The sequence below is a fragment of the Colias croceus genome, chromosome 8 (genome assembly GCF_905220415.1).
Source record: "Colias croceus chromosome 8, ilColCroc2.1".
In the NCBI taxonomy this organism is placed as follows: domain Eukaryota; kingdom Metazoa; phylum Arthropoda; class Insecta; order Lepidoptera; family Pieridae; genus Colias; species Colias croceus.
The window spans coordinates 8,762,020-8,775,854 of record NC_059544.1 but is presented as its reverse complement, the minus strand read 5'-3'; the positions used below and the strand labels follow the sequence as shown (position 1 = coordinate 8,775,854).

The 13,835-nt window shown below is 29.7% G+C and overlaps 1 protein-coding gene across 1 annotated transcript in view; it reads left to right on the top strand.

The window, feature by feature from the left end:
• Positions 1 to 408: 408 nt before the first annotated feature.
• Positions 409 to 13,835, top strand: part of LOC123693551 (dnaJ homolog subfamily C member 10-like) — a 54,522-nt gene continuing 41,095 nt past the window's right edge. The window contains exon 1 of the mRNA XM_045638712.1: positions 409 to 757. Coding sequence (XP_045494668.1) covers positions 595 to 757 — 163 coding nt within the window. The 5' untranslated portion in view covers positions 409 to 594. The remainder of the gene's footprint in view (positions 758 to 13,835) is intronic.

Below are 13,835 nucleotides of genomic sequence, written 5' to 3'. Positions count from 1 at the left end.
CGGTGTGTCAACTGTCACTCATTATCAGGCGACTACCGCAGCAATGACCTACCTAGCTCAGTTACTCTTAAGTAAAAATTAATACTTGATAAACGACTAGGTATGTTATGAATTAAGTATGAAACTTATTTAATAAGTGTATGTCTCACGTTTTTCATCGAACCTGTTGATTTGCCTTGAAATTAAATATAAAAATAACAAACAATGAAAAATATAACTCTTTAAACATTAAATTGTCTCCATTCATTGAATCAAATTTACATTTAAACATTTTCAAAATTACAGTTAACCGTTCTTCATACACACACTCGTAAAGTGTAAAAAAATAAAAAGTTTGATAATAATAAACAGGTAAATAAATAATCTCGTAGCCGCACGGCCGGCGGCGCAGGCGCAGTGTACCGCCAACCGCGAATCGCGCGCGCGTGTTCAATACAAGATTTATTATCTTCATACATAATCGCGCAATTTTAATAGTACCTACACAAAAAAAAATTATAGACAATTGAAATGTACTAAAATCGTGACACATTTTTTATTTTTTATTATTTTTTACGAGTGATACCTACACAAAGTGCATTATTAAGGGGCAAAATGTCGAGTGCCTTAGCGTTATTACAAGGTTTGGGGCAGAAGGTTAGGGGCAAAGAACACAATGAGTGCAGGACACTACACATCAATATGCCCCCGCCTACTAATGTGGATATTGAGTTTAGGAACATTACTATGACCGTTTCTTCGGGAATAACGAGCAAAAGTAAGTAATTATTTTACTACACTTATATACACTTACCTAAGTAGATAATACTACATATTATAGTATTATCTATTATTAATAAAGATATTCAATATAAGACCCATTTTTAATTTATATCAAATATATTTCTAAGTCCTTACTGTTTATAGTTAATATAAGCATAAATTATACCTAACGATTATAAAAAATTAACATGCACATACATTATGTTATTTTTTTTTTAAATATGCGTATAGTCGTACAAAAAATAATTAATGACGGTCAAAAACTCGTTATCGAAAACTATTAAAAGTGTATTAGGTAGGTATATCAAGTTTACACGCATTAAACGACAAATATTAAAAACAATCTATGAATATAAATATATGTATAATAATCTTAGATCAATGATCTAAGATAATAATTAATAAGACATTATTATACCATTTGAATTTGACAATAATCCTAAATAACTAAACATATCTATCTATACATATAATAAATCTGTAGAAGGGTCAATTCTGTACATTGAAAATATTGAAAAAATAAATAGCAGGGGGTGTTACTGGATCGATACCAAACCCAAATATGTGATTAAAAAAATTTTTGTCTGTCTGTCTGTCTGTCTGTCTGTCTGTCTGTCTGTCTGTATGTGAAGGCATCACGTGAAAACTAGCGGTTCGATTTCGATGAAACTTGGTATAATTATACCTTATTATCCTGGGCGTAAAATAGGATACTTTTTATCCTGGAAAAATACGTAGAAAAAAATTAATCTTAATTTTTCAGTTTTATCCATAGTTAGACGTTGTTCCGTAGAACCGCGAACACACGTTGCGTATTATTATAGGCCTAGCCGTATTTGGGAATTGGGTCCAATAGATATTTATAAGATGTTATTGACAGAGGTACTCAAAATGGAGAAAAAACCATCCTCGCGAAGACCGACATCCGCGCGGACGGAGTCGCGGGCGGAAGCTAGTTTATAATAATTTCATAATTACCGTACCTGAAATTAAACTTGTTTCAAATTGAATAATTTAGTTTTATTAATTTCATTATTGTTATATATTCATTTATCGAAATAAATCAAATGACATAATACGCGTGTAGAAATACGAAAACATAATTTATAAGCTTTGAAAATAAACAACTTTACAGTATCCGACACGATAACTTATTTGACAGATATTTAATGATAATATAAAACAGATATTTATGCGCATAATATCCTACATTTTGCTAAATAGAAGAAAAATTAATAGTAATAATCCATTATAATAAACGATTTTTCACAACTATTTCTAGTATCATTGCTGACAAAACAATCAGCAACAACCTTTTTTACTAAAAGTAAGTTAACTATATTATGTAGGTAATTATGTACTTATATTAATTCGGAAACGTGTGATTTGTTCATAAAGCTGAAAAAAACCTTTTAGCTATGTGCTATTATATAATATTAAAATCTATATAACATATTATAACGATATGATCAAGTTTTGATCCAATCAACTAAGTACCCACCACCTGATTTTATTGATATACTAGTGGTCCGCCCCGGCCTCGCCCGTGGTACCTACATGTTTAAACTACCCTATCTCTCAAGTTGGATCGAACTGCACATGGTGTGCAAATTTTATTATAATCGATTAAGTGGTTTAGGAGTCCATTGAGGACAAACATTGTGATACGAGATTTATATATATTAGATTATAACAGCGCAAAAAATTAATTACCACTTTAGTCATTCGCGTACTTTACTTACCTATTAAACCAGTTTAGAAAATTCGGAATACCTTTTACAAAATTAAAAGGAAAAACTAATCTTATATATAAAAATGAATTGCAAAACGTGTTGGTAAGCGCATAACTCGAGAACGGCTGAACCGATTTCGATAATTCTTTTTTTATTATATTTCTTGAAGTACGAGGATGGATCTTATGTAGAGAAAACGTAAACTTGTACCACGGGCGAAGCCGGAGCGGACCGCTAGTATTATAATAAACATAAATTAGCTATTCCTTAAGTTAAAATCATTGCTATGAAAAATATATGACTTAGTATTTTCTAGTGTTATATTTTACGCGAGTATTAGAAATTAAAGATTTTAACTGATTTTAAACGCGGTTTATGCTACATAATATTATTATTTTCCCGACGTTTCGCACACACTCGTGACCACGCTCGAGCTCGCTGCAAAAATATATGAATTTAATAAAAAATATCGGATCGGATGATGTAAGTCTTAATAATAATAATTTATTGATAGATAAGTATGTGACGCTAATGCAAGTGCATCTGTGTAAATATCAATTTATCAATCTTAGTGGAACATTAACAATTTCTTAGATAATAATGACTTATAAATTAATTCAATGAACGTTATTAATGATGTGGCTTAGGTATGTGGTTAATTGTCTAAAGAATATTCGTAAAGAAAATAATATCATACCTGCTAGATTATAAACTATGAAAAATTACATAAGTAGTCTTTCTACAGCATATGAAACATGAAAATATACAGTAAGTGGATACACAATACTGTAGCACAGTATTACAATATTATTTTCCTAGGAAATATGGTAATACTGTGACTGTAGTGTAATTTTTTTTTTTTTTTTATTTATTTTGGTAGGTAATCCAACAGCTTTACATTTTATAAGATTTTACTATTTTGTTGATTAATTGAACAAATTGCCAATAAGGGCAATTTTTCAATAGGCAGGCCAATAATTTCATTTTCATATCCTACTAGCGTTCCTTCTATTCATCGAGAACCACTCTAGTAAAAATTAACAGCATCAAAATCTCTTTGCGTAGTTTTAAAGATTTTTTAAGCATACCTACATATAATAGAGACAGATAGACAGCGACATGACAGCAACCTTGTTTTATACTATACTAGCGGTTCGCCCCGGCTTCGCCTGGTACCTACATGTTTACGTTTTTTTTTCATAAAAACTATCCTATCTCTCAAGTTGGATCGAACTGCACATGGTGTGCGAATTTTATTATAAGCGGTTAAATGGTTTAGGAGTCCATTGAGTTGATTTATATAATATACTAGCGGTCCGCCCCGGCTTCGCCCGTGGTACATGTTTACGTTTTCTCTACATAAGAACCATCCTCGTACTTCAAGGAATATAATAAAAAAAGAATTATCGAAATCGGTTCAGCCGTTCTCGAGTTATGGAATTACAACGAAAAGTGGCATTGATTTTTATATATTAGAAGATTAAGAAGAAGAAGAAGAAGATGGTGAAGTACCTAAGTGTGATATCATTCTTTTAATTTATTAAATATTTTAATCAACGAAATATCAAATAATATAAATACTGAGTTATAAAAACATTTTTAATCAAATTAACGATTATAGTAATAAATATTTTAAACGAAAAAACCAACTTCTCATGGTAATTATTATAAAAACGTAAAACTTGCCGCAAATCAAAATAATCTTAATTGTTGCTATCAGTAAAAATATCTTGTTAAACCGGTACTTTAATAACAAGTATCAAACAACTAATTCTTATAAATATTCATCAAAATATATCTGATCTGCAAAAGTTTTTAGTGTGGTAATTAATTTTGATGGAAAATAATGTCATTTTAATTATATACTGACGCATGCTTTATATTTCTGTATAATATACAAACACATAAGTCATCATATTTTTGCGCTAAATCATCATAAACAAAAAGGATTAGGCATTTTTTTAATAAGACCCTCTTTTTGTTATAATCTAAGAATAATCTTACTTAATATAATATAATATTCATAATATAATATATATTAAATAATCTTAATATAATAATAATAAATCTACTTATATACATATTTTCCGTCTTGTCGCAATCTGCAAGTTAAAATATAATAATAATTATTATTGTATATCTAATAACGATTTTAAACTTTTTATTTGATATAAAACGTCTGAACTTCCGTGATAGATTTTTTTCTTCATACTATAATATAATATATATCTATAAAAATTATATTGATTATTATTCAACATAATTTTTTCGCAATATATCTACTTTATCACAGCAAGGTCACGATCGTGTTATCTATATTTTCAGGAAATTTAAAATATCTATTAACCTCGAGTGATAATACAGTAATTAGTGTTTACGTAATTAAACTAAAAATTTCATTCTAAGATTTTTCTTTGGGTAATTAATAGTCAAAATAATAAATAATAGTTAAAAAAAAACTAAAAAACACGCTTTTTATAGAAAACCGAACTAAAAAATAGAAAATTTTATCAAAGTAGTGTATTGTTATCGGTCCTCAATAAATCTACAAAGTTTGAACGAAATCTGGCCGTTTAAAGTGGGTCAAAATCGCGCCCAAAGAAGTCGGTTACAAACAAACATACAGGTGAAGCTAATATAAAGCGTGTAAAAATACACGTTCAGAATTTAGTTTATTACTACGTCTGAGTAATTTTTTATAATAAAATGCACAAAACATAGTGAGTATCATAAATTATTTTAATAATCCTAGATGTTTTCCAAAACGACATCTAATACTCAAATATTTAAAGTCAATCCAATCCGTAGATTCTTTACATTTTTTTTAACAAATGGCAACTATTTAGCAATATCGCAGATTATATAATAATACTACACTAAGTAATATTATTATGTACATGTTGAATAAAAAGTGTCATCAAAAGCTGTTCACCCAGTATAGCGTACTGAGGTAACAAACCCATAAGAATACAACCGAATTGAGAACCTTCTTCTTTTTTTGAAGTCGGTTGGGAATTTTAAAATTGATAATCAGGTAAAAACTATGTTATCAGTTATCAATTACGAAATAGTTATCTGCATGCGACTGGGTTTATGATTATTTTTACTATTTCGCTATGAGCCAGTAATTATTCATCATCACTAGGTACCATAGTATATATACCTAAAACAAAGTCGCTTTCTCTGTCCCTATGTCCCTTTAACCCTTTAAGACCAGAACCGATAATTTTTGAAACAAAAAAAATCGCAGTAGGATGAAACCCATTAGAAAAAGAGGAAAATATAATAAAAATGTAAGGAAAAATAAATTACGGTCAATCCGAGTTCGAGAAGTGGGAGGGGGGGAGCTTTTAAGAGAAAAATATGGTCTCTCTCGATTTCCGACACAAGTTCTACTAGTCCTACGGAAACAATGGCAAAGTTGTAGGTAATAAAAAGATAATATTCTGGAACGATGACGAACTTATAATTATTGTATTATTTTAAATGGTTATTTTTCTGTATTTATTAAAGTCAGTCCTAATGAACTGGGTCAAAGTCTACAATTATTTTATATACGACTATATTATATTTATTCTCGAAGACCTTCTCCCTAAAAATAATTTATTACATAGTTTTTATTTATTACAAACGATGAATATTTTTATTATTAAAAAAGCTTAGCAATTACTTTTTTATACGCATAGTTTTCCGCCTACGCACCGTCCGTTTAATTTAATATTTTTGTTTACTTTAAACACTTAATTTGTATACATTTTAATATATTATGCCAAAATGTGTGTTTGTCCTTGTTCTATAAAATATAATGATAATTAGTATTATGTATAAATTTATGATAATACAAAATTCGATAGCCGCACTTCACCATGTATCAAAATCTAACGGTATAAACTATTAACCACAACATAGCACTCATTTAAAATTTTTACCAATCTATTATGCATATTAATTCAATGCGGTTGTGCTTCTAATTTTTTCATCCATTCCGCAAATATTTCAAACCTTTTAGCATATAAATGCCTTATGTCCTATCATTAATGAATTTATACCTACTTAATATTATAAAGCTGAAGAGTTTGTTTGTTTGTGTGAACGCGCTAATCTCAGGAACTAGGTACTGGTCCGATATGAAAATTTGATAGCCCATTCATCGAGGAAGGCTATATAATATCTATCACGCTAAGACCAACAGGAGGGGAGCCATGTGGGTGAAACCGCGAAGCGCAGCTAGTAAATAATAACTTTTGTAAACGTATCTAACTTGACATGTAGGTACTTCTATAAAAGCAATAATTTATTTATTCCATTAAGATGTTCCTCGTATTTTCTGTTTCAGTTAACTATAATTACTATAAATAAGTACCTACCTAGGTAATTAAAGGAAGTGTTAAGTACTAACTAAATATGACAGATAAATTAACACTACAAGCATACAAGTCCTATATAGTACATATATACCATATAGAAACCCATCTTACAATACGTGATACAAGTAAACAAAACAGGTGATAACTAGGTAACGATTGGTATAACCATATCTAATACATACGTAGTAAGTACGTTTTCATAATGTACCAAATATAAGAAATGTTATGATAATTGCAATATCCTTCATACCTTCCATACTAGGTACATATATAATATATCACAGATAATATAATAATATTATAGGAGACTATAGGTGATACCTCAAAAAAATTACTATCATGTCGTCATTCGTGTATAGAAGGTAAAGTACTAGTATACTACATAGAACAGGGGTTCCAAAAATGTGCGGCCGTGACAAAAAATTTAACATGAATCTGCCGCGAGCTGAAAAAGATTGGAAACCCCTGACAGGCTGATATAGAATATTGCAATAATTGACATTGGTAACATAATTAGACGCCTTTAGACTAAGCATATTAATCACTTGTAAAATTATTACATACCTATTTAATTATTTATATAAAACACGTTAAAAGGTACTATTTTATTAATTGAAATCAAGAATATATTTTTTTATGTTTGTTCCACTAAACAATATGCATAAATCTTTTACGATCTGTAATTATTGTGTCAAAGATCATAATATGGATGCTTGTGACTTCACTTACGTATTTTAATTTCTAATTTTTATGCTTGTCATTTCAATTAATTGTATCGCATAAAAAGAAAAACATATTATAAACTTATATTATACGTTTTTCTTTAGTTTTTAATCCTACTTTTCCATTTTTCAATTCATAAATAAAAAATATATAGGATTATATTTTCACAATGTTTCGAAACCTCAGCAAACTGATTAAATTAAATTGTAGGTACCTATAATACTTTACACTTCCGCCCGCGACTCCGTCCGCGCGGAAAAATTAAGAAAAATTAAGATTTTTTTTCTACCTATTTTTCCGGGATAAAAAGTATCCTATTTTACGCCCAGGATAATAAGGTATAATTATACCAAGTTTCATCGAAATCGAACTGTTAGTTTTCACGTGATGCCTTCACATACAGACAGACAGACAAAAATTTTTTTAATCACATATTTCGGCTTGGTATCGATCCAGTAACACCCCCTGCTATTTATATTTTCAATATTTTCAATGTACAGAATTGACCCTTCTACAGATTTATTATATGTATATAGATGCACACAAAAACAACATTTACAGAAACGATAGGTAACTTAAAATAAGTGTACAATTTGGCGGCCTTATCGCTTAAAAGCGATTTCTTCCAGGCAACCTTGGTGGGATATAGAAAAAATAAATCAGTAAAAAGGCAGATAGTGCATATATACATACATATATACAAGAAACTGTAATTATATATATAGATAGATATATTTCGTTGTAATCGTTGTCTACGTAGAAAATAAATTCGATCTATTTCTTCCAAGACCTTTCTTCCATTTTCTAAACGAGAACAAAATTTTCAATGGGTTTACAATCAACATCTGTAGGTACATAAACAGACAAACAAATTCGTGATAGGTATTACGATTATTATGAGAGACCATGTTAATCAATGTCAGATTTTTTAAAGGTAATCGCGTTCGTGACTCCGAATCATCCCTACAATTAAGGCTAATTTTGTATTATTTTTATTCAAACCCGTTGCCCGTTGAATTTGTTGCCAACATTTAAGTAATATGTATCTACATCACGAGTTCAAAATCCTCTTGATTCGTTTTTCGGCACTTAAAAAAAGAGCTCTTCATACGCATTCAACCATATAATCAAACTCGCTGCGCCCCGTGGTTTTACTGTTAATTTATTGATCTGCTTCAATTAGTATTAGCAATATAAATAATATAGTATTAGCTTCATGATATAAGCTAGCTTTCCTCGATAAATGGCCTATTTTTTAGGTCTAGATTTCATCATCATCATCAGCCATATACATTCCCACTGCTGGGATACGGGCCTTATATGAAATTAAAGATTGTAAAAATGTCAAATGTAGGACATTTTAATTTTGAGGTTTTCGTTATTTACTTATTTTAACCTATTTAACGCTATAAATCAATCCAAGATAATTTAATTCTACAAGTCCATCTGTTGTTATAAAAGCGCAATTACCATTTGTTTATCAACGTTGTTATCACACAAAATAGGAATAGACTCGGCCAACAATGCTTCTTTTTTGCCGATAGATAATTTCAAATAATTGATTGTCCTTTAATGATTGCACTTATTAGTAATTGCGTTAATTGCTTCATAAATAATCATCGCCTATTAATATTGAATAATTTATATACGCAATAATTATATTCTATGTCATCGATATCCTATTTTATAAAAAGTGCAACAAATTGTAACCGATTTAATCATTTCCTCGTAGTAACCAAATGCAATTTGATACCTACAGTATTTAGAAGCTTTAAAAGGATCGAAGATTATTTCTGTGTCATAGATATTATATATTCTATGACGTGGAAAATTAATTTTATTTTAAATATGACTTAAATAGGACATTGCTTTCTTTATAATATGTAGGTCTAAAATCTTTCGTCTATGAGCAGATAACGATAAATATATTGTTATAGAAGTAATTTTCAATTTTTTATGTGCACGACAATCGCGTTTCATACCTACAGATTTCTCTTCCGTCTTTGCGCTTTATTAATTACAAAATCAATATTATAAAATCCCTTTTTATACAATCTACGAGAGTATGGTATGTTGTTAACCTCCTAAAGCCTACCTTGAACCAAGTCATGGTAAAACATGTGCCACTCATATAAAAATTATTAATTAATACATAATATATAAATTGATCGAAACCGGTCTAGTGGTTTGTAGGTCGTAATCTAGTACAGTACTCCAAACTTAATAATGCGCATGCAAAACTTCGCTATTTGTCGTATTTCCAAAATGTATTTCATTTGACTAAACAAATTTTACTAAATTATGCATGAAGAAAATGCATTTAACCACTCTATATACATATCGTCTTCGGACGCTCCGGGAATATGACAGTTGCCGAACTGTGACGAAGATTTCTATGCGCATTATCACTTTTGGAGTACTGTAGATATAATTATTGCAAATACCTTCAATACCTTTCCGGAAAAAATACTTCCGCGAGTAATTTGGAATTGGATTTTAATGCTGAATGATTTTAAATTATATGAAGAAAATCTGAATATAATATGATAATAAAATTAATTATTAATTAACTATATGTTAAAATAAATCAGTGAGACAGAGAGGTAAAGTGTTAAGTACCTAACTATAAAACCTCATTATAGGTATGATTTGAAAAATGGATACAAATTTTTCATAACTTTTTTATTACCTTGGGACAAATTTTAAGTTTATTCATGAAGAATATATCTATGAAGCTGGTGTACTATTACTTGTATTATGTTCAAATAACAGAAAAATAGCAAAAAAACATAACATTTCATAATAATACAATACTGTATTATTTAACGCTGATAAGCTTTATCGCTTATGCCATTGCTCATTAGATACCTACTGCTCTAACACTAACAATTTATTATAACACTTTTAGCATTATCTGTTTTTCTATATGATATTCAATTGTTATGTTTCTACGTTTGTATGAAACCGACTCCTATAACCTACGCACTCGATTGAACACACGATTGACCAACTTTAATCGGACAGATTTAATTAAAATTTTGTTCACTTGGTGGATTGCCACTAACTACAACAATAATTTCATGATTTTATTTTATTAGAGCGTGTCTTTTTTAGGATAAATCTGTTCTGTTTTTGAAGTAGTTCAAAATCGGGGAACTAGGTAATACAAGTGTGTTAAAAATCAAACTCACGATAGCTTTCTTAAAACAAAGACAGCTCTTGTAATACAGTTATCCTGTTATGTACTATCCCGTTACATTATTTACATAAAGGTAAATAAACACAAAATGCAGTTCCCTTTGCCTTTCACATTTGCTTCTTTATGAAAAATATGAACCGAGTTCATTAACCTCGACCATGTGCCATGACTTTGTTTCACTGTTACTTTTTTATATCTCAAAACCGGTACTGTTATAAGTCAAAAATGTTTCGTGCTGGGATTAATGTTATAAAAAATAATTCAGGGAGGTCAAAAACCCTAAAAAGGATACTGTGATAGATCAAATATATTAATTGTCATCAGTAATACAAAGAAAAAATAAATAATTCAATAAAAAAGAAGATACTAAATGAGACAGTTCTCAATTTATTTTGAAGTCAATACACCCAGAGTATTTGGCAAAATGATGTAATTATACAGATTGTGTACTTTATAATTTGTTCCTATTATTTTATCGAACAGAAATGTTTCTATATATACTTAGTATTTACTATGCTATTGATAATATCAGAGATAATAATATAATACTATAGGTACTAGTATAGAAGTATTACTATTTTTATATACTTATTTTAACCAATCTGCTGCTATACGATACACGTTATTTTTATACAGGTAAATAATTTTATACCAATAACCCCTGATTTATGATAGGTGTGAAATGTAAGCAGTTATAACACACAGTTATAATATGTTATGACCTAGTGAATTTTGTTGATATATTTGTGTAACTGTAAACTGTTCTCAATCTTTGTGTATTAGTTATTACCTACTAGCTTATCGCCCGCTTTGTCTCAAACCTAATAAATTATACACTAAAACCTTCCTATTGAATCACTCTATGTATTAAAAAAAACCGCATCAAAATCCGTTTCGTAGTTTTAAAGATTTAAGCATACAAAGGGACATGGGACAGAAAAAGCGACTTTGTTTTATATTAGGTACCTACTAGCTTACCACCCGCGGCTTCGCCCGCTTTATCGAATACCTAATAAATTATATACTAAAACCTTCCTCTTTAATCACTCGTTCTATTAAAAAAAAACCGCATCAAAATCCGTTCCGTAGTTTTAAAGATTTAAGCATACAAAGGGACATAGGGACAGAAAAAACGACTTTGTTTTATACTACCTATGTAGTGATTATAGATATGTTTAGAAGTTATGACAGTTTAGACTTTAGTTCTCCATTTATTACTGGAATTGGAAGACATACGTGGATTTCATGTTTTCAAATTGTTGAATTTGCTTGGATTAGCATAATATAATAAATGTGGTTTTGAAAAAGTGCCAAAAACATTCTTTGAAGTAAATTTCATTGGAAATTGGGTGTCATACTGTAAAAATGACGAATTTATTACTCATTAAAACTACAATTTATTCGATAAATTTAATGTATGGGTAATTAGGTTTAAAAATGGGTAAATGGCGCAGACCTTATCGCACTTGACCGCATGTCTGGCGGCCACGGGTTCAATTCTTGATGTTTTTATCGTTATGTTGCAAATAGCGTGTTGTCTAAAGTAATTAAGTTATACTAGCTTTCCACCCGCAGCTTCGCCCGCGCTGTCAAACAAAAACTCGCATAGTTCCCGTTCCCATTGGATTTCCGGGATGAAACTTATCCTATTTCCCGGGGTAAAAAGTAGCCTATGTCCTTTCTCGGGTATCAAAATATCTCTACACAAAATTTCATGCAAATTGGTTCAGTAGTTAAGGCGCGATTAAGTAATAGACAGACAGACAGAGTTACTTTCGGAGTTATAGATATGTTTTCAGAGTTATATAAGTGTACCTCGATGTCAGAACGTGCATACAAATATATTTTTGAAACTATTATTGAACAATTTTGATAAAAGTCGCAAGTTTGTCTACATAAGGAGAAATTGTAGGTACATACTTAGTAAGAAAATTGCCGCAATCCGATTGTTATTTGTTTAAAAATTTATGTTTATATACGTCATACACATTTGATTGGCTACCTATATCCTGGTATATCAGTTGTAAGCCGTAATGCTGTAATATGATATAGCTTCCAAGTTATCACAATTATTTTTAACTTCCAGTGTTCAATGTTCATTTGTATAATGGCAATATAATTAGTATCGTATAATTTATTATCGTCAATCACTACAATACTTTTGGATTCTCTAATCCAATGGAATATAAAAATTAGAAATATAATTTTATAACAATTTATTCATAATACAACCTCCATACATCCATTAAAACGACTTTAAAATGCGTACGCAACTATAAGCTTGTTAATTTTTTTTGCCATCCTTGCAACGCATAACTAGAGGTCATAAAAATTCACATTCATACGCATTATCAAATATTATGATAAGTGATAACCTTAGAATATACTCGTTAGAATGACGTTAAGTTCAATGTGTTTTTATATATTAGAATTAAATAATTTAATAATAAATATGCAAATTCACATCTTTAATTTAAGCTACATTTGTCTTTTTTTTTCATTTATGAACTAAAAACAATGATTGACTGTGGTCGAAGGTGTGTCGAAGATCTAACATTCTCGATTCTAGAAAAATAATTTCAGGATTTATATATTTACGTATTACGAAATAGGATTTTATATGCACTACCTTTTATGCTCACTTTTTTCAGTCTCACATGCATATTCGCGAAAAGAATTCGGCAACCATACGATTAGCATAACTAAGCTGCCTACGGTTACCATTAACACTGAAAATTACGAACGTTTAACCCATTGAGCCCCGAGCGGCCCGATCTGACCACGACACAATAGACTTTCTATTGTGTCTGTGATTCCGGGGGCTAAATTATTACGGAACGCATATCTACCAATTTATTATTAAGTCGAGGAATGAAGAGAATCAGTAATTATAAACAGTGTAATCAATGCTATGCATTTATTTATCAATACTAATAAACGAAGGATTCACACTACATTACAATGTAAACGTTGAAATATGAATCTATATTATACCTACAGTCATGGTTTAGATGTTTGTTTTATATCATAAGCATATAATATCTATTTACA